A 17873-nucleotide genomic window follows, 5' to 3' on the forward strand; every position below is an offset into this window, starting at 1 on the left:
GCTTTCGATGTGTCTATTTATATTCCAAATGTTCTAACACAAGTCTCAAATGCCAGCAATACATTTTCAAATGCTGAAATACACCAGACAATCCATTGTTTCCATTTTCCTTTTCTTCTGGCAGTTTCCTTCTTTGGACCTTTGCCCCCTCCTCTGGAGTCTTGATTTTCTGGACCTGAGTTGCACCTGCCAGTCTGAGAGACTTCCTTCACTTCTCTTCTAAGTTGTGCAAACTGTTTTCTGTATCCCATAGTTTCTCTGTACACTATGTCACCCAAATACAGTTCTAGTAGAGTCTTAAGAAAGAGAACATGGGAAATAAAATGTTGAGTCCTGGTAGGTCTGAAAATACCCTTTTCAATCCACTTTTTAGGTGTGATATTCTAGATTTTTCCTGAAGTACTCGACTCAGGACATCTTGCCATATGTTCCAACTTCCAGTGTGACCATAAAGGGATCCGATGCCTTTTGAGTTCCTGCCCTTTTTATGCGAACTGTCCTTGCAGGTTGGACACCTGTAAGTTTTATTTGGTTTCCAGTGTCCTGAAATGTCCAAAGCTGTGCCTTCTTGTGGGTTTTTTCCTCTGCTGGCCTCTCCCAGAGTGAGGGTTCTGACTTCAGAGACAGAACAAGAGAAAAAGGAAGAGAGGAAAAGGGCAGAGAGTGAGTCTGGTCATCAGAGATGCTCTTCTCCTTCACCGGGAGGAGTCTTGCTGTATTTCCATGATTGCTGTGGACATTGGTTCTGCTGAGTTGAGCCTCTAATGTTTCTACTTGTCTCAGCAATTTTCCATATTTTTGTCTTTTTGTTCTATTTTACAAGAAACTTTTATCTTCTTACCTTTCTGCTAACTTTTAAAATTTAGATTATTGCATTTTCAATTGCCAGTAATGTTCCTTGTTTCAGAATGCAGCTTTCATTGTGGCCTCCTGTTTTGTTTCATGAACAGAACGCCTGTCTAACCCCAATGCTGTCTCAGCTGATGCTGTCTAACGCCAGTGCTTTCTAACCCCGATCCTGCCACCGTGTTTCCCCCGTCCTCCCTAAATGCAGACTTGTACCTTGAACCTTGTGGATATCACTGAGAGCTGATGCCACATGCCAGGAGCTTCCTGGACACAATCCTATCATTTTACTCTTCTCAGATACAGAAGCTGAAGTACAGAGATGGTGAGTGTCCTGCCCAGTCACACAGCCTGTCACAGCCGGGGCCAGACTCACCGGCGGGGATCCCTTCCAAGCCTGGGGTGTGAGCCAGCCTAGGAGGCTCAGCCCCTACCTCCCTGCACATCTGCCTGATGCCTCTCACGCGTCTTCTTGGTGGGGTGGAAGAACCGTTGCAATTCTCCCTGCAAGGATCCTTCTGAGCCCCCCCTCCTCGAGGCTCACACCCCTCCCCACCAGAGCACAAGTCCTTCTACCCACCCCAGCTAGGGGCAGGCCCTGAGCTGTGACCCATGGAAGTATCCCAGGCCTCTGAGAGGTGGCAGTGATTCCTCTCAGAAGCATCACAGGGCTGGGAAGAACCCCTGAGTCCCAATCTCCATTGGCCACTGCAGGGCCTCGTGTGTCACTGCCTGGGAGGTGGTGATATGAGCTGCAGATGGTGAGCTCTGACAACAACAAGGCTAATCTTTGTTGAGGGCTTCCTGTGTGCCAGGGACCCCTCCTCTTCAGCTTCCTTCACAACCCAGAGTCACCAACATTTAACAGACGGGGAAACTGAGGCACAGAAGTGTTAAGTAACTTGCCCAGGGTCCCACAGCTAGTAAGAGGCAGAGCCAGAAGCCAAGATGCTCTCACATGAGACACTTGTGGCCTAAGCACAGCTCAGGAACTGAAGTGGCAGTAGCTGGGAAGGATCTGGCCAGAGGGGGAGACAGATGCGGTTTGCCAGGATGTGGGCTCTGGGTGGGCAGGAGTGATGCAGCCTGGGTGGAGTGAGCCTGGCCATTTGTCACCTGCTTGCCAGACCCCAGGAGCTGGCCTGAGATCTCACAAGAAATCAGGGCACTCCAAGATCCTGAACTGGAAATGGTTTAGAGCACTTCTTTGGGTCTGGCTGAGTTACCCCAGTGGGAAAATGGCCTGGGAGGGCTGGGTTTGAGGGGCTGGGGTCAAAGTTGGAGAGTGCCTCTCCCAGAGGAGGGACCTAGCTGGGGATGGGGGGGACCTCCAGAGCTCTCGTCCATCAGGTTTTCACCCCTCTGAGCCTCCATTCTCATCTGCAAGGTGGGACCAGTCAGTGCACGGCCCCAGGAGCTGGGCAACAGACCTGGATAGGGACGCCTGGACCCCCACCCCTTACCTGCAGGCAGCGCAGCACCACAAGTGCCCCAGGGAGCTTGCCGCAGCCCCGCCTCCCCACCTCACCCGCCCACCCACTGGGATCTGTGGCCTTGGGCAGAGGCTGCCTGCCCAGGGCTGCCCCCTCCTGGTTCTGGTGTGCTGGTGCACTTCCGTCCCTGTTCCGGACTTTCTGTTTCCTGAAAGCCCAGATAATCAGAACCTGGAAAGACCTTACCAAGAGTCTCCCAGGGGAGACAGGGAGGGGAGGAGGTCTCAATCGGCCCAGGTGTCCGCTGACTGCGAGTCCACTGAGCTCTCTCCAAAGGTCGAGATGTCTGTCACCAGGCGGGGGCCACCTCCCCTGTACACCCTGGTTTCCTGTGTCTCCAAGCATCCTGCCCTGGACTGAGACCCATATCGGCAGGTTCAGGAGGGGATGGCAAGAGCCAGTGGGCACACAGGGCGACTGTGGGGATGGGCAGGGGACACGTGTCCAGTGACAGGGATGATGGTGTCCTTCCGGGCTGGGTCTGGAACTAGCCCTTCCTCACCTGTGTTCCTCGGGAATCTTTTTCCAGGTGGTAAACTAACTCAGGGAGAAAAGTTTGTCTTGGACAAATGCATATGGGTTGTGCGGTAAGAATTTCTTCTTTTTTGGAGAACCCAAATGCCCATTTGCTAAATGTCCAGGGTGGATGGTCTCACCCCAAGGGCTGCCCATGAGCCTCGGCCTTGTGCTTGGCCAGCTGTGAAGGAGGCAAGCAGCTGGGACGAGAGCACCTCCCTTCCCTTCCAACCGAGTCCTTACGGGCTCCTCTGCCTTCTCCTCTTCCTGGAAGCAGGCATCCTGGCCCCGTGGTCAAGGACCCAGAGTGTGAGCAATTTAGAATCAAGTACCCCTGATAAGCTGCTGCAGTTGTCTTGCTACTGTTCATCTTCGAGAACCATGACTTAGAGAGCCCCCTGGGCATTCTTATGGACAGACACCTGGACGAATGGAGCCCCAGACCCCTGCACCCAGTGAGGAAGCAGCAGCACTCGCAGGGTTGGCCTTACAGCACAGGCCGCACAGTTCCATCCGGGAGGCCTCTGGAGACATCAGCGACCCTCAGTCCCAGGACTCTCGGAGGACCAGGGCACCTGTGCAGAAGCTCGGGCCCCGCCCAGGCCTTCTCAGTGGGCCTCTGTACAGGTAACAGAGGGGCACACCTGGAGTGTCTTGGAAGAGCCAGGGAGGGTGATCTGACCCTTACCTGCTGGGGCCGCCCTGAGACTGGGCTCATTATCCCTCTCCAGCCTTTGCTGTGCACTCTGGGCAGGTGCCTTCCCTTGCAGAGCCTGTTTCCTCTCCAGGGAGATGCGGACGATAAGAACAGCGCTGACCCTTCTGGGAGCCGAGGACCTCAGGGGACAGTCTTTGAAGGGGTGTGGCACAGAGCAGCTGCTGGGGACATGAGCTGGAATGGTGCAGACTTTTCTCACCAAGAGATGATGCTGTGGTGGGAAGAGATCACCCTCCAGGGACGGGTCACCTAAAGCAAGTATCTGCCTATTTGATCAAACACGGAGGTAACTCATGGCCTTCCGAGGGTCACGCTGTGCCTTCTGGCAGGCAGATCTCTTGTGTTCTATCTTTGGCTTGGCTCTGGGTCCCCCTTGGAGCTGGCCCGTGTGTCCCCAGAGACCTGTATGTCAGGAAGACTGAGGGATGCACGAATAGGGGTAACTCCTCGTCCACCTCACTCCTCATGGTCCTTCTGACTCCAGCCTCAGCTGCAGCAACACACTCCGCCCAGGCCTCACCTGCCCTGTAGCACAGTCCTCACCTCACCTGCAGCCCCTGCTCCTACTTCCTGCTTCCTCCCTGACTTCTATGAGATCACTGCTCTGGAAGCCTGCAGGAGCCCAGTGAGCACCCCAAACCTGAAGTGGGGCAGTTTATCCCACGGGGCAACCCCCAGCCAATGGAGATGGGAGACAGTGGAGTGGATACACATGCCTCCTTCTAGGCTGACGATCAGAAGCCCCGGGACATGCTCCTGCTGCCCACAGCAGCACCAAGACTGCGACTCGCCCTGTTTCTCCTTCTCTGCCGTCTTGCTCCCAGTACTGCATTCCCACTGCCTGAGTCACTTCCCAGATAGAGCACATGCTCATGCAACAAACCACACATGCCACACACATGCACACGGACACACATATGCACATGCCACACACCCCCACATACATGCACACACCACACACATGCACACGGACACACATATGCACATGCCACACACCCCCACATACATGCACACACCACACACATGCACACGGACACATACATGCACACACCACACACATGCACATGCCACACGTCCCATACACATGCACACGGACACATCCCACATACATAGCATACACCACACACATGCACACAGACACACACATGCATACACCACACACATGCACACAGACACACACATGCACACACCACACACATGCTGTACACCCCCACATACATGCATACATCACACACATGCACACGGACACACACCCCACACACGCCACACACATGCACGCACACACCCCACACACATAGCACACACCACACACATGCACATGCCACACAATACACATGCCACACACACCCCACATGCATGCACATGCCACACACGTGTACACACCATACACATACACATGCCACACACATGTACACACCACACACATACACATGCCACACACCCCACACATGCCACACACATGCACACACACACCCCACACACATAGCACACACCACATGCATGCACACAGACACACACAAACATAGCACGCACCACACACATGCACACAAACACAGTACACACACATACCCCACCCCCCCACATCCCACACCCATCTGCATAGCACACACCACACACACGCACACAGACACAGTGCACACACACCCCACACACACCCCCACCACACAGAACCTACACTCCACCCACAGAGCACACAGCACACACATGCAGCCCTCCACACACACAATACACAGACATGCACACATACAAGTACACACCCCACACCCCACCCACACAGCACACAGCCCACTCACGCAGGCCCACACACACACACACAATACACAGACATACACCCATGCACATGCCACACCCACACATTCCACACATGCATCCAAGCACACAAACACAAATACACATGCACACACGCATGCACAGACATACACACACCAAACCACACGTGGACATGCACACACACACACACGCACACACACATTCTTCAGGATAAGACAACACTGGCTAAATGTTGATGCAGTGTTCGGGTGTGGCTGTTGGAGGCTCTGGGTCCTCTGGAAAGAGGAAGATGAGCGCACACCTCCCGCCTTCTGTTGCTCCAAGACTGTGGGGGCCGTGGGCCCTTCCCTTTCCCGGGTCCCCTTCCTCCCACGCAGTCAGGCCAGGCCACCCCAGCCCAGCCTGGTGCCCATGAAGATCCTTCCTGCTTCAAGGCACTGGGGCCCCGGCTGCCTCTCAGGTGATGTTTCCACTGAGAAGCGCCAGGCCCTCAGGTGCCGTGTCATGGCACGTGGAGGGTGGGTCCTGTCATGGGATTCAGGCACTTGTTACAGCCCACCTGGAGGGCTGGTGCTTCTCTCCCTGAGTCATGGGAGGCTCCCTCTGCCCTGTGTCCCCATCCCTGGCTCCAAGCTTGAGAGAAGGAGGCTCTGCCCTGCCTGCCTCTCTGGCTCTATCAGCTTCTCTCTGTGATGAGCCCGGCCCAGGCGAGTTCCAGACAGCCATGAGTCCCTGGACCATGAGTCCCTCAGCTGACAGGGAGGTTCAGGGCTGCAGCCCATCTGCTCACATTGTGTAATGACCATGACCCTAAGTTCCAGGAGGAAGCATCTCAGAAAAGACCCTCGTGGGCATGGGGAGCTGCCTGCCTTGCCCCCAGGGCTGGGGCCATGTGGGTGGTCAGGAGCCTGGAGCCCCTTCTCCCTGCCAGCCTGTGCTCAAAGCCTTGGCTTTTGGCCAGACCTGGGCACGGAGCCAGAGGCCAGGAGGGTCCACATGCTTCTGTCCTGCACAGGGTTGCCAGATATGGCAAAAAAAAAAAAAAAAAAAAAAAAAAAAAGAAAGAAAGAAAGAAAGACAGACAGACAAACAGGTAAAATTGGAATTTCAGTTAAACAAGGATACTTACCAGTATAAATATGTCCCTGGCGATATTTGGGACACACTTATACTTTAAAAAGTATTCATTGATTATTTGAAATTTGCATCTAACATGGCATCCCATATTTTTTTCAGGACAACTAGGGTCCCAAAGGACCCCCACAACCCCAGCCCCACTTGACCCCAGGCCAGGTTCCCCTTTGTTTCAGAAGAAGCCCCTCAGGCCCTGAACTGGAGCCTAGTCAGGAATTCTGAGTTGGTTAAAGGAAGGAATTATATCTTTTTTAAAAAGAAGAACCAAATGGGCCTTAAACAATTTAGCTTTCAAATCTGCCATCTTTACAGGACAGTCTTGTGACACGGTGGGGGGCTTTTCTCTGACCATCTCCTGCCCTGCATGGTACCCCAGGAGGCCCAGCCGTGCAGAATCTGGTAAGAACAGCGCCCCTGGAGTGCACCTCCGCCATGCCTCCTCCTCATTCCCAGCTTGGGTTCCTGAGAATGAAGCCTTCGGATGTCCGTGATCTGCAATCTGAAGTCAGGTCTGGCTGGATTTTCACTACTTTGGTTCTCATTTTTTAAAGCCCTCACACTCACATCTAATTGGACAGTTTTTAGTGACTTTCACCGTAAGTAGGCCTCTCCAAGTCAACTTAGTTTTAATCCAAAAAGCTCTTTCTTTTCATGTTCATTAGAATTCTAGACATTTAGTTATTTTATTAAAATAACAAGGACAATCGGCACCGGTGGGGTTGGGAACTCACGTAGGTGACTGTCAGAGGGCGCCGTTATCCTCACTCCTTGGGTATTTGGGCTCGGTCCTCGGGTTTATGGAGGGGGCAGAAGACAGCAGCTGAGAAGCAAGTGGGCAGTGAGGGTGGGGAGGGCCATGTTCCCTGTGGCTCAGTGAGGACAGCAGGGTGGCCGGCCTGCAGGCACGGTGGACTCTGACACTGACTGGTTGGGTGGACCTGGACTAGGCACTAACATAGGCTCAGAGAGGAGGCAGGCAGGACACAGCCAGGCAGGAGGCCACATCTTTGCTGAGATCGAGGACACCAAGGACACCAGCTGGGGGATGGGGGGGCTGGGTGGGCTTGAGGAGGAGGCCACGTCCCCCACTGAGACCGAGGATGCCAAGGACACAGGACAGGGTGACAGGGGCTGGGATGGGCTGCGAGGAGGCTGTGTCACCTGCTGGGATTGAGGACAATGAGGACACAGGACAGAGGGATGGGGGCTGGGGTGGGCTGCCGAGGAGGCTGTCTGAGGGTCCTGGGCTCTGGGAGCCGTGGACAGGCTCCAGGCAGCGAGCAGAGCCCCAGTGCCGAAGCAGGGGGCACGTTCCTAGGGCCCTGATGGCGGGCTGGCGAGAGAGGACCTGGGAAGCGAGTCACCAGCAGGAGCCTGGGCTCTGAGGCCACATGTGGGAGCAGCGTGGACTTTCCAGAAGCTTCCCTGGCAGCCGAGGGGAGGTTGGTTTGAACATAGTCTGTCTGCTCCAGAACACGGCCCAAGTCTGGTCACCATGATGGCAGTGTCGTGATGGGGCCTTTGAGACGGGTCTGTCCGTGAAGAGGGGCTGGTGCTTCCTGTCGGGAGCGGGTTGACCCTCTCGGGAGCACGGCTGTTATAAAGGCAAGCTCAGCTTCCTCTCGCCGCAGGGCCCCTCTGATTCCCAGCCATGCTGTGGAGCAGCACGAGGCCCTCCCGCGAGGTGGCTGCCCAGGCTTGGACTCTCCAGCCTCCGGAAGCGTGAGCTGAACAAACCCCTGTCCTTTATAAATGCCCAGTCTGTGGCATTCAGTGAAGACCCAGACAAGGGGACAGGGAGGAACACGGAGGAGGCACAGCCGTCCGGAGCCCATGTCCAGGTGAACTGTGTCTTTAGGACTTTAAATCATGAACAAGAGTCTGTGCTTGGCCTGTTCCTCCAGGAAACAGGTGGGCTGGGCACAGGCCTGGGCAACCCTGGCTCAGTGACACCTGCAATAGCCCAGGCTTGGTGTTCCCAAGCTGGACAGCAGGGGGCACCAGAGACCGCCCGATCTCTGCACTGCCAGAGGCACCCGCAGCCCAGCTCTGCCTGGTTGTCTTAGGACCCACCAGTGTCCCCCAAGACCGTCTTGTGCGTGTGAGCATGTTCTTGCCCCAGGCAGACGAGACTTCCAGAGGCCTCCGATGCATCTTCGATGGGTGGGGACTGTGCAGAGCAGGGGCAGGAGCTGGGGCCGGGGAGCAGGGACCCTGCAGAGTCACCTGGAGAAATTTCAAAACTACGGAGACCTGGACCCATTAAATCAGAATCTCACGTTAGGAGGCTGGAAATCCCGACTATTCAAAAGCTCCCAGGTGGTCCCAATGTGCCGCCAGGGTTAAGAGCCACTGCTTGAGATGGTGGCCCTGGACCTGCCCAGCACCACCTAGAGACGTGTTGGAAATGCAGATTCTCAGCTCCCCGAAGCACTTGAATCAGAACTCTGAGTGGGAGGGGCCAGAAAGAGACCTGCATTTTAACAAGCACTACAGGAATCTGATGTCAGGCCCCCAGGGACTCACCCCCTCAGGCTGAGAACCGCTGCCCGTGCCTCGCTGCCCAAAGTGTGCTGGGGGACCAGTAGTATCCTCAGCTCTTGGGAGCTGGTTAGGGATACAGAGTCCAAGGCCCTCCACCTGTTGAATTAAACCTGCATTTTAACAGGACCCCTGGGGGATTCTTACAGTTTGAGAACCATTGCTCTAGGGGCTGTCACTGAACAAGAACAATACACGCCTTGGTGTGTAAACCCCTACAGAGGCCATTCCGGGTGGGCTGCAAGAGAGCAGGTGAGAAAGGAATGATGGGTGAGTGGCCAGGGTGACGCCCTCCAGGGTGCAGGGGAGCCGGGGATCTCCGGGTAGAGCCAGGAAAGGCTGTGTCCAGGCCAACGGGGGACAGTGGCCCTGCAGGACCCAGGAAGCGTCTTCTCAAGAGAGCGTTCCTGCAGGACCCGGGAAGCGAGACAGTGCGTGGCGGTGGGGCAGTGGGAGTGGCAAGATGGACCAGGACGGCCCGAGTGATCAGCAGCCCACAGCTATTGGTGGTACTGGGTGGTTTCTTTTTAAGATATTTTTTCCTTACATAAAAATAATAAATTAAGGAACATACATATACCCAGAATGAAGAAAAACCACATATATATGCCCATAGGTCCACCGTCCAACACCATCACTGCTTACTACTTCCAGACTTTTTCCACATATAGTCTTTTATTCAGTCATTATAAAGATACGGTACATGCTATCATATCATCTTTCCTAACGTCGTAGGCATATTTTCACATCATCTTCAGACATGTGGTTATTAACAGAAGGATGATGGGCTCTCTGGCAGCCCCATCACGGTCAGAGGCTGCAGCGGGGCCCGGCTCACCCTCACGTCCTGCCCTCTGCATCTGGCTCCCACCTTCCCTGCTGGACACGGAGGTCCTGGGCCCACCGCCGATACTGGGCTGTGCATTTTCAGACAGAGCCTCCCAGACTGTTTCCTGGCTCGCCCTCCCAGACCCTCCCTTCCTCGGCGCCGCCCACAGTCGTGGAAGGTCCATTCCTGTAGCAAGCTCACTCCGTGTCTGGCCACACTCCCCGTAACCCGGCTGGACACAGTATTGGTGCTGGGAGAGGGGCCCAGGGATGGGAATGCTCAGGGTGGAATCTGGAATTGGATCTCTGACTTGAGTAGATCGAAGACTTCAGTGGCTCCATTTCCCACGGAACTGCTGCCCACCCAGTGCAAAACAGACCGATAGGGGGCAGGACTCTGGGTGACCAAGCAGCTGATGCCACCGTGGAAGTAAGGACCGTGGGCTTGGTTGGTGGCTGGAAAAGTGTGCTGTCGAATCTGGGAAAAGAAAATGATGAGCTCAGAGCTTAAATTCCCAGCTCAGGGTGCAGATAAGGAACCAGAGAGCTTCTGTGCTGTGCAGGGAAGGGCGACAGGCAGGCCTGGGTGCTCGCCTCAGCACCCAGATTTCAGAGGGGCCACTGCCCCTAAGCCCTATGTGCAAACAATCGGTTATGCTGAGCACCTGCTTCCTCCTGGGGGTCGGAGATCTGCACACGCGCCAGGCAGAGGGGGCTGCACGACCAGCCCTGGGCACTGAGGTTCTGAAGGGCTCCCCTCGTGGGGAGATTTCACATGTGTCGACACAGCGTGGTGCTGGGGAACGGCGTGAGTCCTCCTAGGGCATCTTCCTAGTGAATCATTGACCTGGGTGCTCTTGGGGGCCCCCAATACAACTGCCCTGTAAGAATCCATTGCCTCCTATAGCCACAGGCTCCAGATTTCTGAAAAGGAAACCCAAAATCAAATCCGTGGGTGGCTGCCTTACAATCTGAATTAAATTAACCTTTGGGTATCTTTGGTTAAATGTATGGCATTGTGCGGGAAAAAATAAGTCCTTAATCATTTGGATGGGGGCATGTGGGCAGACTGTGATGAAGTTGGGGACCCTGAACTCCAGAACCGTGGGACACATGGGTGAGGAGTTTCCCAGAATCCTTGCAGAGCCCCCAGGGTGATCAGGAATGACAGGGGAGACTGCCACACCAAATTCGGCCCTGAATTCAGTGGGGTGGTGGGACCCCAAGGGGCAGTACCAGGAGGAGGCTGTACTTACTGGAGAGACAGGTGAACACAGGAACTGATGTGGTCAGTGGGACTGCTGTGTAGTCAGAATGGCCTGACCCGCAGAGACCCTTGGTGCCAGCTGCTGGTGTCCCAGCGTGGGGACAGCCTCCTGCCCACCTGCAGACTGACACTTCGGATCACAGGGAAGCTCCCGCCTGGAGACAGAAGTCCATCTTGACCCCACACTTCCTGCTGTGACTCTGCTCAATGGACGTCCTGCAGGCAGGTCCTGCTGACCTGGGGCTCCTCCTGCCGGCTGGTTTAAGTGGAAGCAGCGCTGGAATTATTCAGCTCCATCTCACCGGGGAGGAAATCTCAGCCAGCCCCAGTATTGGACGTAGGATCTCTCCTTGTGGAGAGGAAACTGGGTTTGTTTCAAGTACCAATGCTGAATTCAGTCCTAACAATTTCAGAAATGGCCTAGCCAAGATGTTTTTCTCTCAGTTCGATCTTCGGATCAGATTTCCAGAAGCTGACACTCTGATTCTGCCTGCCAGCAGGGCGACAGGAGCCCACATCCTCTGGTGGGGATGAAATATTCAGTTTGACTGTTGAGGCAGGTGACGTGTCCTTCCTCATCTACAGCCCTTCTATAAAGAGGACCCTTGAGCTGGCAGCAGAGCCCATCCAGGCAGCACGGCCGGCTGAGCAGAGACAAGGTAAGCTCTGGAGAGGCCAGGCAGGGTTGGGGGGTGGGTGGGTGAGCAATTTCTTTTTTTTTTTCTTTTTTTTTTGAGACGGAGTCTCGTTCTGTCGCCCAGGCTGGAGTGCAGTGGCGCGATCGCGGCTCACTGCAAGCTCCGCCTCCCGGGTTCACGCCATTCTCCTGCCTCAGCCTCCCGAGTAGCTGGGACTACAGGCGTCCACAACCGCGCCCGGCTAATTTTTTGTATTTTTAGTAGAGACGGGGTTTCACCGTGGTCTCGATCTCCTGACCTTGTGATCCGCCCGCCTCGGCCTCCCAAAGTGCTGGGATTACAGGCGTGAGCCACCGCGCCCGGCCAGCAATTTCTTAAATCGTGCAAATTAAGGCCAATTGAGGCAGGGATTTCACCTCCAAATAGTGGTTTGAAACCACTGAAATGGAAATTGCTAGGAAAACCGTAAGAATTTTTTTTTTTTTTAAATCCATGCCATTTTCCCCAGGGGTGCCCCACTGGGGCTGGTAGAGGAAGCCGGCCCTGACAGATGGGTGGTCTCGCCCTTCCTGGGTTCGTCCTGCTGCCGGTGAGCCTGAGTCGCAGATCAGGAAGCACCGGGAAGATGCAGGCCTGCGTGGTGCTGGGGCTGGCCCTCTGCCTCCTGCTGGGGCCTCTCGCAGGTGAGGGGCCGCTCTGGAGGGAGGCAGCCACCAGGACCCCCGACAACCCTCCTGTTCTCTCCCCTTCCATACACATCTCCAGACTGCTGGGAAACCTCAGAGCGCTGCGGCTGGTGTGGGGTGGGCCCAACTGGCACCTGGGTGGTGCTTCTGGGTGACAGCTCTTCTCTTCCTTTGCAGGGGCCATGCCTGTGCAGGAGGAAGGAGGTACCGTTCTCCGATTTCTTTCCTTTCATTTGCATAAAGTAACTGGTGTGCAGCGGGGAGAAACTGCTGGGGAGGGCAGTGGCTTCCTATCTCAAGCAGATGCATCAGGGGCCCTGGCTCAGCTCAGGCCTGAGCACGGAAAACATGGCCCTCAAGAGCCAGCTTGGAGCTGTGCAAGCAGAGGGTCTCTGAGCTCCTTCCAGCTGCGACCCTGCCCTCCAGCCACCAGGGAACACACTGGGCAGGGGGAGCCAGGGCCCCATGACCCCTGACATTCCCACCCTCCTACCTGGGCTCCAGCCCCTAGGCCCTCCCAACTCTGAGCCCTAACTCAGTCCAGTATCTTCAGGGCCACCCTTGCCCAAGCTTTAGGACAGGTTATGTTGGGGGGTAGTGGACGGGGGTGTCTGTGATCCCTTCAGAAATCCCAGCAGGAGACTGGCAGTGCCCCACACCATCCCCATACAACTCCCTCCTCAAACAGGACAGGCCTCCCCCCTCCGGCTCTTCCCCTTTTTCCTCTGTCTCCCAGACCAGGCATCCCCAAGGACCTAGGTCATCACCCCACTGATGAGAGGGGACAGGCTCAGGCCCCCACTCTGGGAAGGCTAAATCACTGTGGGCACAACTGGGAACCATCCACTTGCCTTGAAGCCTCCGAGGACGGTGTCTCCGGGCAGGACCAAGGCAGGTGTCATGTGTCTTTCAGACCCTTACGCGGAGCTGCCAGCCATGCCCTACTGGCCTTTCTCCACCTCTGACTTCTGGAACTACGTGCAGCACTTCCAGGCCCTGGGGGCCTACCCCCAGATCGAGGACATGGCCCGCACCTTCTTTGCACACTTCCCCCTGGGGAGCACCCTGGGCTTCCATGTTCCCTATCAGGAGGACTGAATGGTGTCCAGCCTGGTGCCCGCCCGCCCCGCCAGGCTGCACCAGGTCAGGCCTCTGCAGGCATGGAGTCCCGGCAAAAACTTGGCCCCTGCGGGGAGTCAGGCCTGGTCTCATGCTCAATAAACTCCGGACTGAAGATGTACAACCAGCGTTGTGGGTGGTCTTTCAAGGACGGCTGCGCTCAGGCCCCATTTACTTTATTTCACAAATGAAGCGGGTGTTATTTTGATTCCTGGGGAGCACTTTCATACACTCTTTCATAAATGTGCACCATTTCCATCCACACTGGCATCAACAAGGGACCTTATATCCTGGGCGGACTCAGGACTGGCTTTCTGTGTCTCCCTCTCATCCATTTCCCACAATGATCCCGGGGGTGCTGCAGTTCCCCCAGATTACAGGTGAGGAAACTGAGGCAGAGACAAGAGGCCACTGCCTGATTTGTTAAGGTCACACAGCTGGTTAAGGGGGAGCTAGACTCCAGTCCAGGCACCCTCGCTCTGGGCCGCTAAGCTGGGCAACAGGCAAACCCACAGTCAGGGCTCGGCTGACTCCACACCACGACACTCCCCTGGGAGGAGGACCCAGGAGGCAGCAGGACATGGAAGTGAGAAACCCCGTTTGTATCTGTCATCAGTCAGGGACAGCGGGGCCTGGGCAGGCTCCGTCTTCCAGGGACGGCTCTAGGTTTTGAGGATGCTGGGAGGAAGGGGGCTTCACCTGGGCACCCTGGGGCACCGGAAGGCTGGGCAGGCAGCATGATGGCATCTCAGGGGTGGGCCTCCAGCAATGGGATGGCCTCTGCACAGGTGGTGAGCTCCCCATCCCTGTAGGGTATACAAACAGACCGTGGAGACCCACGGCTCCAACCCTTAGCTAGGAAAGACCTTGACTTAATGGGCCACTCCTCTTGGTCACTGCCAAGCCCCTGTTCCATCGGACTGACTTTCACTTGGGTCTTTCAGAGTGACGCACTTTGGCATGGCATGAGGCTCACGGGATGCCCGCTGCCTGCTTCTCCCTGCATCCCACACTGTCCACTCAGGCCAGGCGGACCCTTTTCAGGCCACACCCTCACCCCTCACATTTCAGCTCAATTCCTGTCCCTGGAACTACCCTCCTCCATGCCGCCCCCCCTTCTCTGCAGCCTAACCCCCAAACCCACCTCCTTTAAGGCCTGTTGAGGAAAACTTACTAGAAATTTTCAGAAGTTGTGCTGAACCTGGAGACAGGTGTGGGGACCACTGCAACGGGATCTTGCAGTGGGGGAGGGAGACCAGGCTCAGCTCCGAACAGCACAGGCAGTGGGGGTTTGCGGCTGAGGAGCAGGTGGGGTTGGGGGTGGAAAATGACTAGGAGGAACACAGTGCGGGAAGGGGACGCTGGCTCCGCAGACCCCACAGGGCTCTCGCTGAAGACAGGCCTGGGCGATCAGACATCCTGGGGATGCTAGGGACCAGGAACCTGATCCAATATCCAGGGTGGAGGGCTCTGGCTAAACCAACTTAGCAGGGCTCTCTGCGAAAACTGAACCTGACAATGCCGTGCACAGATGGGCCTGGGAGGAGGTTAGGAGGCCACCGAAGTCTGGTTAGGCAAAGAACCTTTGGCAAAGTCTCGTTCCAGGACCTCTTGCTTCTCTCCTTCCCTTCCCTGTTCTTCCTCTCTCCCTCCCTTCCTCCAACCTTCTCCCTCCTCTTTCCCCTTTCCTTCTCCTTTCCCTCGCTTTTCTGTCACATTCCTTTCCATCTTAACCACATTTAAGGGCATTAAGCACATTCACGGGACTGTGCAGCCATCACCATCAGCCGTCTACTGACCTTTTTCATCTTTCAAGGCTGAAACTCTGTCCCCACTAAACACAAACTCCCCATTTCCCCTTCCCCAGACCCTAACAACCTCCCTTCTACTTTCTGTCTCTGTGACTTTGACTCCTCTAGGGGCCTCTGCTGAGTGGAATCACGCGGTGTTTGTCTTAGGACTGGCTTGTTTCCCTCGGCAGAGCGTCCTCAACGTTCACGCGCGTGGCAGCAGGTGTCTGCATTCCCTTCCTTTTAAAGGCTGAGTAATGTTCCACAGTGTGCGCGGACCACATTTGCTTATGCACGTATCCATCAATGGGCAGGGACAGTGGGGGACGCTCCTCTTTTTCATTTATTATAAATAATGCTGCTGTGAACGTGGGGTACAGACGCCCCTTGGAGCCTCCGCTTTCCGTCCTCTGGGCTTGTGCCCGGAAGGGGAGTGCTGGGCCACGTGGGCGTCCGTGTTTGATTTTCTGGGACCTGCCTCCCTGTCTCCCGCCCCGGCTGCCGCGTCTCACTCCCCACCCTTCCACCCGTTTTGCTGTTTTTTGACTCTGGGCGTCCCAGGGGTGCAGCGGCCCCTCGGCGGGGCCCTGGTTTGCTTGCACCTTTTCATCTGCTCACTGGCCGCGAGTGTGTCTTCTCCAGACAAACGTCTGAAGGTCAGGCCCTGGGCTCCTGTGAACCCGGCCGTCCCTGCGGCTGTGTCTGAGGCTCCCTCTTTATTCTGGATCTGGCCCCTTGTCGGAGGCGTGCTCGGCAGGCACTGCTCCCATTGCTGGCGGCCTTTTCTCTCCGTGGCCGCCCGGCCGCCCCTCAGAGGCGTTGCAGACGCCCGCCCTCGCCAGCGCAAAGACAGACGCCGGTGGCCGCGGACGCACGAGCGGCCCCGAGCACCCCGGATGCGAGACCGCTGACCGCGGGCGGGCAGGCGGGCACCACAGAGGCGCGGTCCTCCGGCGTCTAGAGCTGCCATGTGGCGCGCGCCGGAAGCGGCCCTGCGGCCGGAAGTGGGCCTAGAGCGCCGCGGGCCCGAGATGAAGCCGGCGGTGGACGAGATGTTTCCAGAGGGCGCCGGGCCTTACGTGGACCTGGACGAGGTGGCACGGGCCCGGCGGGAGTCTCCGAGCGTGGGGAGCGGGGAAGGGGGAGCGGAAGGGCGGCGTCCTGGTGCGCGGGTCCCGGGGAGGGGAGGCCGGGCGGGTGGGCAATGGGCGCGGCTCCCAGGCTCCCTGCCCCGCGGAGAGCAAATCCCGGCTTCTCCGAGCTTCTGGTGAAAGGCGGCCACCGACGGCGGCGGGAAGTGTGTGCCCTAGCCCGGGGGACCAGGAGGCGCAGCCTGAGGGTTGAGTGCCTGCTGGGTTCCCCCACGGCCCCCGGGAACACACTCGTGGTCAGAGGAGTTGCGTTTGCTGCTGTTCGATGGCGGCAGCACCCAGTGGGGGCCCGCGGTGGGTCTCCGTAGCGCGGGTGGGGACTCACCTCGTGTGGGATTTGAGCTAGTGTTCGGGGATTTGGGGAAAGAAAGTGGGCTTTGCTGTGCCTTGGAAACGAGGGTAATTTTCCGACTGGGCTTCTTAAACTGAACTAGAATGAGGGAAGACTGGAGCAGCCGTCATTCTTGTCGTAGTGGAAAAGGGGGATGTCTGGCATTTATGTGCTTTGTGTAGTGGCCTCGTTCTTCTTTTTAATTATACAGGATTATACAGTCGTCTTGGGATATTTTTGGTCTCTGTTGTGTTCACAGAGTGACCTTGTCTGATGTGAGCTGATGTTCTGAGATGGTTTATGGTCAGCAAGAAAGCACCACAGCCTAGCTCGGAGTGGTAGGCCAGCTCCTGCATGTCAGGGCCTCATGTCCTCTTTCTCAAAGCTTAGTGGGTACAGAGGTGGTCAGAGGCAGCCCTTGTGCCTGTGGAGGTAATAACATGGCAGAGAGGCTGATTGCAAACACCAGGTGTCATAGAAAGCCGAAGACACACCAACGGATGGGCCCTCAGGGCTTTGAGGGGGCTCAGCAAAGGTGCAGCTGAGGAGTCGACTCTGTGGCTCAATGCTGGGGGACACATTGGTTTTTGCCAGGTAGGCGGGGATGAAGGCCCGGCAGGAGCAGAGTCCTGGGTTGGGGGGATGCCCACTGGCTCATGTCGTTTAACATGGTTGAGCGTGCAGTGCCAGAGAGAGGGGAGACAGTGGGCAGGGACCAGATCATGAAACCATCTGGAATCACGGTAAGAGGGTGGCTCTGTGCACCCCACTCCTGAAGCACTTCCACTAAACCCAGGCCTCTCAGTCCTGTTTTAAAGTCACAGCCCTAGGCGATGTGGAGCCACTTGAGAGCTTTACAGTGGGGAGTGAGAGGCTCTGACTTGCTCTGTAGGGTGGCGGCATTTAGGGATGAGAGGGTAGAAAAATGGTAGCAGGGAGAACAGGACAGTCGAAGAGGGTGTGAATGAGGCAGATGGAGGTAGGGACAAGCTCAGCCCAGTGTTTAAGTGGTAGAATGTGGGAGGCTTACTGTGGTGTTGGGGAC

At 56.3% G+C, this 17873-nt stretch overlaps 3 protein-coding genes across 52 annotated transcripts in view; all 3 read left to right on the forward strand.

The window, feature by feature from the left end:
• COPS9 (COP9 signalosome subunit 9) overlaps positions 1-17873 on the forward strand; it is a 394021-nt gene that overhangs the window by 372200 nt on the left and 3948 nt on the right. For 24 of the 50 annotated variants that reach the window (XM_050751502.1, XM_050751516.1, XM_050751524.1 and 21 more), the window contains exon 2: positions 16359-16440. In XM_050751502.1, the coding sequence (XP_050607459.1) occupies positions 16378-16440 (63 nt within the window). In that variant the 5' untranslated portion in view covers positions 16359-16377. Of the gene's footprint in view, positions 1-2167; positions 2173-7526; positions 7532-8677; positions 8682-13041; positions 13046-14183; positions 14188-16340; positions 16441-17873 lie in introns of those variants that run through there. The other 26 variants (XM_050751489.1, XM_050751485.1, XM_050751491.1 and 23 more) reach the window with 9 other exon arrangements.
• Positions 11653-13675, forward strand: OTOS (otospiralin). Its single transcript, XM_050751551.1, has 4 exons — positions 11653-11771; positions 12340-12434; positions 12615-12641; positions 13351-13675. The coding sequence occupies exons 2-4, from the start codon at positions 12377-12379 to the stop codon at positions 13533-13535; spliced, it is 270 nt and encodes an 89-aa protein (XP_050607508.1). The 5' UTR covers positions 11653-11771; positions 12340-12376; the 3' UTR covers positions 13536-13675.
• Positions 17461-17873, forward strand: part of NDUFA10 (NADH:ubiquinone oxidoreductase subunit A10) — a 206838-nt gene continuing 206425 nt past the window's right edge. Inside the window, exon 1 of the mRNA XM_050751546.1 lies at positions 17461-17470. The gene's annotated coding sequence lies outside the window, so the exon portion shown is untranslated. The remainder of the gene's footprint in view (positions 17471-17873) is intronic.

Source organism: Macaca thibetana, chromosome 12 (assembly GCF_024542745.1).
Source record: "Macaca thibetana thibetana isolate TM-01 chromosome 12, ASM2454274v1, whole genome shotgun sequence".
Classification (NCBI taxonomy): Eukaryota; Metazoa; Chordata; class Mammalia; order Primates; family Cercopithecidae; genus Macaca; species Macaca thibetana.

Bases quoted from the DNA above. Each gene is read 5' to 3' on its own strand.
- OTOS (XM_050751551.1), top strand. From the start codon at position 12,377: ATGCAGGCCTGCGTGGTGCTGGGGCTGGCCCTCTGCCTCCTGCTGGGG. The intron at 12,435-12,614 runs GTGAGGGGCCGC...CTTCCTTTGCAG, and splicing joins CCTGCTGGGGCCTCTCGCAG to GGGCCATGCCTGTGCAGGAG. The intron at 12,642-13,350 runs GTACCGTTCTCC...TGTGTCTTTCAG, and splicing joins GCCTGTGCAGGAGGAAGGAG to ACCCTTACGCGGAGCTGCCA.